The sequence below is a fragment of the Echiichthys vipera genome, assembly GCF_963691815.1.
Source record: "Echiichthys vipera genome assembly, chromosome: 2".
NCBI lineage: Eukaryota > Metazoa > Chordata > Actinopteri > Perciformes > Trachinidae > Echiichthys > Echiichthys vipera.
In genome coordinates, this window is record NC_139827.1 from 9,136,317 (window position 1) to 9,150,238 (window position 13,922).

Here is a 13,922-nt window from a genome sequence, read left to right on the forward strand (position 1 = left end):
ATGTTGTGTTGTGGCTTAAACTGCTTTAGCTTGCTTCTGTTTCATTTTTGTCTGACAAGCTGCCAGCTCACTGCCAGATCTCCGACCACAGGACTTGCCGCCCACTCTAATATCTGAGCAACGAACTCCCTTTGGGAAACAACTTGTTTTCAAAAAATCTAAACTTAATAAAAATCCAAATTTATTTAAACTCCTAATCGAGCCAGGGGCATTGGTAGGGCAATGGCCACTTTTCTACTTTCTACCCTCCTACTTCTGGCACATTTGCTTGGACCACACCCTTTCTCATATCTCAACTACAAACCTGTAAAGTTCCATGACTGCATCTTGCATGGTTGTGATGCTATTGTGGTGAGAAAATCTGGCCACAGACAGACAGACACACATACAGTATAAGCACCTGTCAAAATACTCAAAACCACCTCTGTGGTCTCAAGGACCACATTTGCCATGATGCCACACACACAGACTCACAAGGTGAAACCAATACCATCAGTGCTATTGCGGCTAGTAAAAAGCAACATGTTCACCAGGAATGGTCCTTTTATGTAGGGCTATTCTGGCACTAGTGTTCTGGCCAATAAAGTTACATACCTCTCTATTTCAACCCAAAAGTTAAGGAACTGTAAAATGATTGCTTGGTAAGCCAGAGCTCACCAGAGAAGTCTGCACTTCTAAACCACAGCCTTTGTCACAACATACACACACATATACACACACACCAAAAGCCATCCTCAGGCGTGGGCTGAGCTGGGCCGACAGTAATTATAGCCATGCTGTTTTGAGAGGGGGAGAAAAACAACAGCAAAGCAGCGGTGGCACTCTAAACCATGTCCTTGAGTGCAACAACCACTGCTCCAAAATGGAGGCCCGGAGGGACTTAAGGAGTACAGGACATTGTTGGGTCAGTTCATACCCAGGCATTGCTGCAGTGATTAGCAGTCTTTAGAGTGACACACATATTTATGTGACACACATTTAGCCGTAACTCCAGACAATTGGGAATGTGCTGGGTGTCTGCAGCGGCTGGATTTGTTGTGCAATTTCAAAGTCTATGAGATATTTAGTATTATTGTGGATGAGCTGACACCATGCTGTGAAAAAGCATTATTTAAATGCTTGCGATTTCTCTCTCAGGAGAAAAATAATGTGCACAGACTGCAACATCTCTTATCCAGAAAACCAAACGTTCGACCACAGACAGCTATATCAATATTCGCAGCTTCATTATGAGTCTGCCACTGAAGCCTAAAACAACACAGTGGAAAGTGCTGTTTTTTACTATTCGTGGTGCCATCTATTCTCTCAAATGAAAACTGTAGGTGACCAACATCCAAAAGACTGTGGGAGTTTAAGAAGGGATTGATACAATAAAGTAAAACCTGTTTGTCGCTTTCATTATATAAGAGTCCCAAAAATACTTCTGAACAAGACCTACTGATGGTTCTTTTTTTATTATGAAGGAAAGCAATGCTTGGCATGCAAAGCAGCATAGTCCAATATATGTCCTGTTCTGTCATCCAGGAACACAGAGAATTTTACAGAGGCGACAAAGAAAGTCCATATAAGCTAAAACAAACATATTAATACATACATGTACATGTGGTCTTTGTGAATATGATAAGAGGCATTTAGAGGGGGAGCATTGTTTGCATTAGGATTGAGATATCTCAGCATCTCACAGCTGCAAAGCTTATTTGTAATATGGGAGATTCAGGCTCCCAAGTGCTGGTGAAAGTGAATGTTATGGGGAGTTGTGTAAATGGATGGTATGCTTGGAAGCAGCTGAGGTACCATAGAGCGTACTTGTAGTTTTGACCTATGTCAGTTCTGCTATGTACACAGGAAATCTGAGTGGTATTAAAGACTAGTCATGCATGGGCGAACTAAACGCATGTTGAAGTTGCAGGCAGATCATCTCTTTTAATGATTTTTCCTTCTCTCTCTCTCTCTCTCTCGTAGACTTTGTGGATCTCACATCGGCCAGTAGACATCTGTCAAATTTCTTTCTGTCAATCTTAAACCACATAAGTAGTATAGATGGGGCCATGCCTTAAGAATAAATCTGCAAGGTCAATTAGACTGACCACCTGTCAGTCAAATTCTCGCTGTTAGTATAAAAATGTTAAAGTTTGAACTACTGAGTTCTGGAAGGGAAGATAATTGATGTGGAAAATGTAATACTAAGCGAGGATCTGCAGAACTCACATGGAGAGAGACCACGTATGCACAATTTTCATTGGTTGATGAAGTCCTTCGACCCATACATTTGTGAGAGACTCTCTTTGTTGAATTAGATGGGAATAAACTGCACTGTAAAGAAAATATAAACCTAAACTTTATAAAGAGCTATTGTGACTTAACTAAAGCTAGTATGTTCTCGGCTGGTAAGCGTGTTACCTTGCCAGCTCCAACAGTTCATCCACTAGCCTTGAGAATAGTCACTAAGTGGCCAAACATCTAGAACCAACTATTTCACCAACTTTCTCACCATCCACATTTTAGGTGCTTGTGTGGATGATTAATTAGTAGGTGAGGCATTTCGATGAAGCGAACTGGTCAATTTAATAGATGTCTCAAAGCACTTAACTCTTGAGCAGAAACATTTTAAGAGATAAAACATTTAAACTAAAACACTGCATGTTATAATTTGACTGTGTAGTGATATTGTAATATCAGGAACAGTGTTTAATCTGTCAGCTTATGTTTTACTCACTCAACCTCCTTGTAACAGTGCCAGTATTAGCAGTGCACCTCTGCTGTGACAGATCTGTCAATACACCGTCTTGACTGCTGCCTCTGTAAACCCACACGGGTTTGCCATTGTCAAATAAAACTGCCTTTCAAAATATTAGTAAATCAACCAATCAAAGGTCTGATTAAAAGGTGTCACTTGATCTACGTTGATGGCACAAATGGTTGTCATAGTTACTTTTAGGACATGAGGTAGGTCACCCTGCACATAATGGTGTGGCTTCCCTTTGCACTGAATACATCACAGTTCCTGTGGTGCTTTTATATAAAGTTGAGAGGAATGTAAATGTTTACTTATCCCTTTTGCATTAAAAAGGAATAATGAATTACATTTTAAAAACAAAGATATATCATGCTGCATTATTGGATGTGTTAAAAGAGGTAATGTGGTTAAACTGAATCCCGCCAACTAAGCCACCATGACCACTCTTGGAAGTTTTAAGAGGACAATCAGACATTTTTCATAGCCGCATATGCTTCTCACAACCTCTCTTGAGAGCTCTAACAATTGTTTGGCCCACAAATCACCGGAAACATCAGGAAGTTGTTGGAAGTATCCATTTCCTATCTCACTTCCCCTGTTAGTGACTGGAGCTTTGGTAAACCACTGATAACACCAGTGTGTGTATGTGTGTGTGTGTGTGTGTGCGTGCGTGCGTGTGTCCGTGCGTGCATGCGTGTGTTTTCTCCGTCAAACACTGAAGACGTTACTGAAAGTTGATATGTGTCCCACAAAAGGTGGATGTTATGCAGCTGTAGTCCCAGTGGCAGTTTTCCCTTACCTTTTCATTCAACCCCACAAATGACAAATGCATAAAAAAGCTGTTGAAGGCATCAAAGCCTGCCAAAGCATTACCCACAGCACTCCTTTTCAATTGATGACAATGAGTTGCTCAGTGAGTTGCTGGCTGCAAGCAAAGAAAAAGGATGGGCAAAAGTTGTTCAATACGACTTTAAGAATTCACCTGTGTGGTTTGGGTTTAACCACTGGAATGAAAGCTGCCATTAAAGGGCAAACACAATCAGGTATAGACAGTCAGATCTTATTAAAAACGTGCTCTTGTCCGCTTTAACTACACCATTTTCTTGTGACGAATACAGATAGGTGCCATCATTATAGGGTGGAGTTTTCAACAGGCTTTAGGTGCTCTGACCATAAATCTCATATGGCAGGTCGCCACAGACTAATGGTAATATGGTCTAACAGTCATGGAACAACCCTGGGATAATTAGAGAATGTACTTTAGAATGTACTAATACTGCACATAGAAAGGAAGAATAGGCACAACAGAAATCAGTTATGAGCATTCAGCAAGATAGCATCGCTATCGTGGGGATCTTTGTTCCAGCACATTACCTTTAGCTTAGATATGAATAACTTCCTGTGTGTGTGTGTGTGTGTGTGTGTGTGTTCTAGCTACTTTGTCCTGCTTGGTTGCCCTTTCCTTACACACGTGTGTTCTGGAATAAGAGCTCTGCTCAAAGTCCAGTAAGTCCTAGCAAAGTAGCAGCATTTCAGATAGGAAAGAGAGTGATTCACCAGGTGTTGAACAGTGCTCACACTCCCACAGAAAAGGTGAGCAACTCATGTCAACAACCTCCCATGAACTAGAACAGAGCTAGCAGTTACAACTCCTTTATATAGAGAATAAGACTAGACAGCTAGTGGGCTGGCTGTCTCAAGTACTGTATGTGTGAACAAACCATTCTCATTCTAATTTGCACTCAGTAACAAACAACATTTTATTACATTTAGACATTTTACACAGAACATACATGATTACCTATCTGTCCTATCACACAGCCCATATCCTGTTGTGATCTGTATAAAACTTGCCTATGCTTCTTTATCCAGGGAATACAATTTTCCTCTGTCGCCATATCAGAGCTTAGGAACCTAGAAATACTGTGCTTTTGTCTATGGGTGGGATGAGAAAATGTGCCATCAGACACCCAAACACTGGTTTATCCTTTGAAATTTCTTACCCAAACAGCATTATTCCAATTCACTGATCTCATACTGATTAAGAACACACAATTCATATCCAGCTGACTGCCACTATTTTCACCCCACACAGCTCTGCTTCGTTTTCCCTCCCCCTGTTGCAATCCCCTCAAAGCACAGCTATAAATCCTAAGATCTCAGACATTGGGTTTGCAATAATGTCTGCTAGAGAGAAGAGCTGCCCTTGCACTTAAATGACAAACGAAAGTCAGACAACAGCCTAAAACAGCGGGACTTGTTTACTTGGCTGAAATAAAGTAGGACTTAGCCTTTCATCTTGCACTTTACTGAGCCAATGTGGGCCTATGCGGAAAAGGGGCGACCAACACCACCCAAGGCGTCAATCTAAGCCTTTATATGTGTTTGAAACTTGACAGCCTTTTTGGAACGCTGCACACGTCTGTAGCCCATGATGGAAGGCTAGCTGGTTAGCTTGGAACACATGCACGTTCCAAAACCCACACACAAAACATAGGCCTTAGCGTCTCTTCCTTTTTCCCACCCCTTTGTAGCTATGCCAAAGGCCTATGTTTCCAATGCAATTTTAGAACATGTAATTACAGAGACTTACATGTTGTAAATTTAAACATTTTCAAAAACCTGTAATATGCGGTGAGAATGCCATACTGAGTTGATAATGGGGAGAGATATCAGGCCTATTTCCATCTAATTTAATACTGCAGATATATTAAACAAAATATAATTATAATCATTCCTCAACACGTTCATTCCATTTCTGAACTAAAAACGTTGTCTTGTTAAACACGCTGCTGTCATTTTAACTGGCACTCTGCATAAATCACTGTCTTCTCTAGTAGGCAGCACTTGGCTCCCTGCTTTCTCTCCCCAACCACCGGTCTAACTCCACTCTCTGCTGCAGTCTTCAAAAATAAAGACAAAAGAAAATCAAAGCAACAGAGCAGGCATTTAATGAAGTTGTCTTTCAAAGGTTGTATGGTGTCCCACTGATTAAAGTTTTAACATACTTTCATATGCATGAATGGTTCTTATCCTTATGCTCCAGTGTCCTCCATAAAACCAGGTTGTTTTTTTTTCAGAGAGCTCTTCTGGCACTTTTTTTTTAAAGAACCACGCTAAGATACAGCCAGTTCTACCCACAGTGGACTTAACCATAATACATAAAAACTCTGTAATCCTACGAGTGGAAAATAATTCCTTCAGATATGTGGGCTAAGAAGACTTTCATCTGTTAAATAAGTGATGTACTGTAAGTTTACTGCTGGCATTTAACAAACTCTAGAAGCAATGCAGCACCAAGGATGGCTTCCTTGTCTCAAGCTCTTCCTAAACTTTGCTCTTTTTCTTTACTGTCCTTGTTATTTTTCTTTTTACATATTTTAGACCTATTTAATTAGTTTTGTTGGAGGGAGCCTGAGACTAAAGATTTGCATTTCCAACTGTGCACATGATGAATAAAGTACATTAACTTGAAGAAAACTACGTACACAAAAGAATCAAAGAATATTTTACGCTTAATTTTCTGTCTTCAGTCCATTCCATTCAGTTCAAGTTCAGCTGCTTCAGTGTAAATATTCCTTCACTGTTATGTTCCCATATTGTCACAGGTTACTCGCCCATTGAAGGGCAAAAAAAAAAGAATATATCAGGAACACAAAAGATAGCCAAGATATTTTCTTCACAGCTCAAGGTCGGCCTACGTTGTTAAAACTGCGTTATGTATGACTGCTTTGACAGAAGATAAATATTCGATTTCCCAGCTTTCCTTTTCAGCCTCCCAGAGTTCTTATCAGCATATGTAAGCTGATCTTGTCATGCATGCAGACGAAAAACACCAACCGTATGTGTCTGCATACCTATGGTTTCCCCTTTTCTTTATCATTGATTTTTTTCTTTCTTTTCCTTTTCATTGGGGTGTGCCCAACAGTACTGTGAGGCTCGTTTGGGAAGCATGCTACATGATGAATCCTTATTTGGTTAGAACATTCACGTTGCCACTTCCAACAAAAATAACTCCAGTTTGTTGATGCGACAACCTTGGGAAACAGGACCACACACATCAGTGGAGGAACCAATGCAACTGCTTCACTACCCGATCCTCATTCCAGCTAAACAAGCATTTAAAGCTGTGTGAGCTAGAGAAGAAGAATAACTAGTTCATAAATTGGCACTTTCAGAGACATACAGAGTTTAATCATCTCATTTGCTACACTGATCTGAGTTACACAAAATTAAAGTAATTTAAATCAACACTAACTGATGACTGGATTTTTTTATTCTTAGAATGACAATATAAACTAAAAGCCCCTGAGTGGGTTTTTTGCAGGTCTAGAACAAATTTTAAAAATCCAGAGAGTCCAGCATAACAAGAATAAACCTGTAAATTTAGAGAGAGGCTCTGAATGCACATGGAGCTTCACTTTGCACCTTTTACAAGTATTTTCTCTGCTATTCAACTAAACATAGCCGGCTCCTGCAACTTTAAAAGGACGCCATGAAATATTAACCATCACACCATTTGCAGGGTACCATGTGAGAACACACTTTAGATTGTTAGAGTGGAAAAACCCCTGTAGGCTCAAATCACTCATGTCCTGGGTTAAAATATTGTGTTCACACTGCACTTCCTTTTCAGAGGAAAGGGAACTGGAACCCCACAGCAGCTCTCCAGCTTGTCAGCCAAGCACTACAGTATATCTCAAAATCTGGCTCCAAATCTCACATGATCATTTAATATGTAGTACACTTCTTTATATAAGTTTGCCACGTTCATGACTTCATGGCTTAAGATGACACGTGACATTTCATGTTAATTTTCTGTATATGTATCTTTCAGTCAGGATATCCCAATTGGTCCATGCTTACATGGAAAAAATAAGAGGTGACCTTAGCGATGTGAGACTGCACAACAAGCTATTGTCTTTAATATTTAATCATTTACATTGGTGAGATAAACTGTAGACTGGAAACAGGGCTAGGCTTCACCCTATCAGCATATGTCTTTCTTTCTCAAGCTAGCAGCCATATTCAATATTCAATATTTCCCTGGAACACAACATAACCTTGTGAGTCAGAGCAGGGACTTCCTGTTCTTGGCAAGCAATTTATGGGGGCATAAATTTCCATCATAGTAACAGCAATCTTACCTGTCTTGGCGTTAACGGCAAAGAAACCCTGGGGATTGCCGCTGGTGATCCTGTAGGTGAGTTTATCACTGGCCTTGGCATCTGGATCAACTGCATTTATCTGGATGATCGACACATCTTTAGGGGAGTTCTCCATGACGGAAGGGTAATAGACAGGCTCTGAGGTTTGCGGTGCATTGTCATTGACGTCCTGCACTTCGATGTAGACCTCCACAAAGGCAGAGAGCGGCACCACGCCATGGTCCATCGCATAAATGGTGAGCCAGTAGTGAGGTGTTGTCTCATGATCCAGCAGTTCTTGTGTTCGGATAATACCTAAGAGATGAGAAAGACACAAACAAACTCTTTAGCCTGCATCATTCCAGGGAACACTTTTATGTGCAACACTTGCCATGAATTTCACTTCACTGCCAGCACTATCAGTGATCTCTGAGATCGATTTCTAGCAATGAAGAGAACAGAAGCTTGAACACCAGCTGCAGCTGAACAGACATATAGGGGTTGGTTAAAGGCACCTTGACTGAAACATGTCAAGGTGGTATATTAACAACAGCCAGTCAGTGCTCTCCTGTTTACACTGACTGGCAAGGAAGGTTTTTTACTGCTATGTTGGGTCTGTTACCTTCAGCTGAGCAAACAAAAGAGCTTGCAGAGGACTGTGAACTGTATAAGTTGAAAATGGTTAAATGGAGGAGTGGAAGATGGATAGGTTTTGTGTAAATATGTCCCAATGCACTAGGGCAACAGGCGAAAAGCGTAAGTTTTCTATCAACAGGGTACATTTTAATGTTGTGAACATGCCTTGTGATCAGTTTACAGTAAAACCAATGCAGTTCTGTTGGATGCAAATATGCATGCTTGCAAATGGAACATCCGACAACACCAGTTCAGGTGTTTGAATTGTGGAAACTGACAAGCAGTTTGAAAGTTCTTTCGGATCTTTCTCAGGTAAGTCTAACAGCAAAGTTCACAGAAGAGAATTTGCTTTAGTGCTTTTCATCCTCACCCCAAGCCCACTTACGAGCACTCACCAGGCGCTCAGTAGGTACATTTTAAATTGTAGGAAAGGGATAAGTGTGTATTAATGTGAGTGTGTTAGTACGCAGGTGTGCTTAAATGAGCGTAGGAGTGTTTCAGTTTTGGGGAGAGGTTGTGTGCACATGCATGTGTTTGTTTGCCTGTGAATGTGAGCATGATACAAAGCAATGTGCATGTCAAACAAAAACAAAAAGTCAGGAAATCTATTAACTATGAGGCATGTGGATGCTATAATATAGCAGTAACCATGATTGGTATTCACTGCCATCATTGTAAAATAACAGATTGATGATAAATAGATGACATTTTGATAGCTTTCCTTTTTTAAATAGTCGATAAAAAAGAAAAACAAGTATTTGGACAACTTGCAAATGGTCCAATTATTTTAACAAGTGTAATGTAAGGCGTTGAAGGGCAACATAAACACAAATATCTTCCATATAATAGAAACCCTGACAACATTTATAACAACAACCATTTCCACATTTGTGTTGAAGATAGTGGTATACCTTATCAAGGTTATAGAGGTGTTCTACCTCTATAACCTTGATACTGTAAGTGCAATGGAAATGTATAGCTATATTTGATTTTATTATAATCCAAAAGTAATAAAAGTGACTCATGGTGTAGGTACACCTGTATCATTACCGGATATGGGTGTTGTCCATTTTCTAGACTGAATCTATGACACACTTACTGGTGGCCCAGATAAGGGAGCCTCCACAAAACCATACACATAAGGACATTTCAAGGGTTCAAATAGTTTACATAGATCTCTTTACTGCTGCTGCTGCTGCTGCTTTTGTTCACTGTAACCTGATGAACTGCGGTGAAGGTATGTAACTGAGAGCATTCAAACCTTTTGCCTTGGGTGAAGACAGATTTCTCAGAAACGAGATAACACTTTCAACGACTTCTCACAAAAAGTCTCAATTTTAACAGCAGGACAGTTCATTTACTGTTTCAACCCTGCTTTACTTTAGTGTCACTGCATTTTCAGCGTGAGATCCTCTCTTGTCCTTAGTCATCATTATACTCTCAACAATATCCTCTATCGTCGCGTCATACCCCTTATTTTGAATGTATAGTTTGTTTTACCTTCTATTTTTTATATGTCTTCAAAAGAACACAATAAAAATGTGACACCGAATTTGAAACAGCACATTGTATTTTTTTCTTTTTTGGGGGCGCGGGGGAGGGGCACACGGTGCTCCTAGTGAAAAAAGTTAGTCTGGAGACCTGGGTACTCAAGCAAGGGAAGATAGGTAGCTTCCCAGTGTTTCTAAGCCAAGAGAGCCTTGTGGTGAAACATCATTGACCGGTATCAAGAATGCTAATTAGATGACTCGGTATAATAATATGATAAACTAATGCATACAACGGACAATACACACAGAGAAAGTAATTTATCTGTGTAAAAGATTAAGATTCACGATAAACAATAAACAGCATGATCATTTGATCACAATAATTTAAGATAAAAAGAACACATTCTTGACTAATTTATGACCTTATTGAAGCTGAAAACTTGGAGTGGACCCCTACTGGTGCTGGAAATTGCAAATGTTAGGCATAAATTAGAAATACAGATCCGTATGTGAGGCATCCTGAGCAGAAACACAACAGTATGGGAGGATGACTGTTTCTGACACCCGTAGACAGGGAATTAGTGAAGAGGGGGGGATTAAATAGAGAAGGATTAAGATGAGAATGGAGGTGAAAATGGTTAAGTGGGTTGGTGTGAGGAGGGGAGGTACAGAAGAGCGGAGCTGGTCAGGTGTGGACATGCACACATGTTAATAAGACAAAGCACAAGCCAAAAGAAGAGACAAGCGTAAAGTATAAGAGATCTTTCATGTCTGTGCCAAGGAGATGCTTGAATGCTTATGTGTTTGACTGGCAGACACCAGCATGGCAGAGCAATTTCTCTTTTTCCAGGGTCATGCCTTTTGATCACAGTTGTTCGCTGTGTTTCTATCAGCATACGGGAGATAACTTTATATGTTGCAGTTAAAAAACTTGACACATGAATCCAACTGCAAGCGGAATAATACTGTCAACACTGTTGGCTTTTCAAACTAAATGTAAACGCCAACTTGCACACTAAATATTTATTTGTTCAAATGTATCTCTGTAGAGACTCAAAAGCTGAACAACTTTACTTTAAATGTGCAAAACGACACAGAGTATGAAAAGCTATCTGCCACAGCCTTTGACTCACGAGTTACAAACAAAGCACATGAAAGACGAATCTTAAGAATTCAGTTGCCACACCCATCCCATATACCTAGCCTACTCACTAAAGCAGAAGCAAAACCTGCCCTAAGGCCACAAGAAAAAAAAAAACAGACCGTGCACCAGCCTCTGCCAGATTTGCTTTCCGCTTTTTTTTCCATTGCTCTTTTTTTGTTTCCCCTCTGGCTTTGTTCTTCAAAGTTACTTGAGCACAGTGGCAGTGTGCTGGAGCCTCCAGACGGCCAATGCATTTCAAATAATCAAGACCAGCAGGTATTTTACGTGTGAGTGTACTGAAATCAATGTCATGTAAGGAATGAGTTTATTCTATAACAACTTCCAGTCACAGTGAAGCCAGTGTGAAAATTGCTTTTGAAAAGCTGCTTGAAACTCCTGCGTGTCACAAGTTGTTTAGTGAAATAAAGTAGTGTACTAAATATAGTATATGCTCTCAATACAATTTCTTGATTGTCATGCTGATTTTCTAATTTCTGTCCTGATTGGAAACTTTCATTTGACCATTCATCCATAATGTTGTGATTATGTGTTGCTGGTTCAACATACTCCAGGGCTTTCTGCAGTAGAAAAATTGGGACTTGCTTTGAACTACCTCCGGTAATTTCTGCTCACCCCTACCCCACATTCCTCAGCCTTCTCAGGCCTCTCACTCACATGCTTACATAAACTTTCTCAGTGCTTTCTCCCCCCTTCTCTTTCCACAGCCCCAGCAAAATGCTTCAAATTCCGCTACCACGTTGTAGGGCCTGGTGTAATAGAAAGAGTCCTAAAGTAAGCTTTCTGTTACCCAGCAACTTAATATCACATCATCCAAAAATTCCCAGACATCTGTAGCCAAGATCTGTGCTTCAAAGACACTAAGCCTGTTGGTATTAATGCCTGAAACCTTTGAAAGAAATTCAAACATCTAAAGTATGGTCCAAAGAGAAAATATGTTTGGTTGTTGTATATTCAAAGCATTGCTTGAAGCAATGATTTCATCATTTTAGTGCAATATGATGAGGGGAAAATATATGCCAAAGATAAAAATGACACAAATGAGAACTGGGTGCTATGTAGAAAATCAAATACCATTTTTTTTCATAAACAATCATCAGTATAGGGCTATGATTAAGAAGTTCAGAAGAATACATCACTATGCTTTATTGCTGCCTTTAAATCCAAAAGACACTTCACATTACAATATACAAAATTGAAAACTATATCTAGTCAAACATCACAATATCAGTAGAGAATCCTACTTAAAACCTTACGTCACTTTAAATCAAAAAAAAATGTGAGGACTGGGTTGCATGAGCTAATTTGAAATCTTTTGGTGAGTTTGTGGTTTTCCAAAGTTCTTAGTAACTGCTAGCTTGTTTCAAACTGAAAATGAAGAAATAATTATTTCTGCAGTATTCCTACAGTTAAGTGTAAGTGGGGAATATTTAATTATGCTAACCTAGCTAATGTTATTTAGCAAAATGTTGTTAGCATAACATCTTGAGGTATCTTGTGTTATTTATGTGAAATTTTTTTTTTTAATTGCAATAAAATCTTCCCAGTTTACATCATTGTTTAGCAGCATTTTGATGTGTCAAACAAATTCCATATCCGCAAGCTAATGTTAGCTTTGTCACTTGATTCAGTTAGCAATGCAACAGTTATGCCTGGCGGTTAGTGGGTGTCAAAATGTAGTAATAATTTATCTCCTTGATCGAAGTAAATTGTGTAGTGCCACCCATTTTAATTTAGTATTGTTTAGTTTGAACTTGCACTGAGCTGATTTATTTAGCAATATTTTTCTTTTTCCTAATAGTTTACATTGGAATTAGATTTAAAATAACATAAGTGATCGTGGTCAGCGTTGTATGTTAAACTGAATTTTCCAAATATGTCCTGTTAAACTGTATTGCTATGAACAGGCTTACACGTGTCATGTTCTTTGACTCATGTCATTTGCTCTGTTTTGTTTGAAGGGCACACAGGGGTCATAGTACATTAGGATATGTCTCAAGAGATAATCATAATGGTGATGCAGTATCACACAAAAAAACATGTCTATCTTATCTCCTACAATATTCCGGTCTATTGAGCCAGTGAGCCATTTCCACTTCATGCATCACTGTGCACGCTGTATACTGTCAGTACTGGCAGAGAAATGGCTGTCAACAGCTGGCTAAAAGGACCATAGTACTAAAGACAAGCTCCATCACTTTACTAGCCTAACAATGGAGAACACTGGTACTCTGTTTGTGTAATCCTATAGTTTTTTATGTTTATTTTTATTTACAGCCAGAACTGATAAAAGTTTAGAATTTCTTGAGCCATAATATAAAAGGGCGTCTAAAAAATATATAATAATTTATTTGTGGGAAAGAAACTGAAAAATTATTTTGATACACTTGTTACATGTGATGCATGTCTGAATGTTTCTTTTTGTTGCCTTTTAATTCCAGTTGAGATAGCTTTTTGGGACTTAGCTGACGATACAAAGCTCTCATTGTTACTGGGAACAGCGTTTTTTCAAAGGGCTTTGAACAGGCCTCATAGCAATACTCCTTGATTCAATATCACAGTATTATTTAGGAGCTGTTTGGGTACCTTCTAGCCTGCCTGTGCCTTTGGTGACAATGAAGGAAACACAGGGTTCACCTTCATTCATTTCTACACACTATAGCTCTCTCTAAATTCCCATTGTACGGGGTAACCCCAGCTGACCTAAGAAGGGATGTAGACTTTAAGCTGACAGCAAACAATTTCCCCTT

General features: G+C 39.4%; 1 protein-coding gene across 2 annotated transcripts in view; it reads right to left on the minus strand.

Annotated features, from left to right (window-relative positions):
* Window positions 1-13,922, minus strand: part of fat1a (FAT atypical cadherin 1a) — a 76,711-nt gene that overhangs the window by 52,219 nt on the left and 10,570 nt on the right. For both annotated transcript variants that reach the window (XM_083927546.1, XM_083927545.1), the window contains exon 3: window positions 7,885-8,199. In XM_083927546.1, the coding sequence (XP_083783672.1) occupies window positions 7,885-8,199 (315 nt within the window). The remainder of the gene's footprint in view (window positions 1-7,884; window positions 8,200-13,922) is intronic.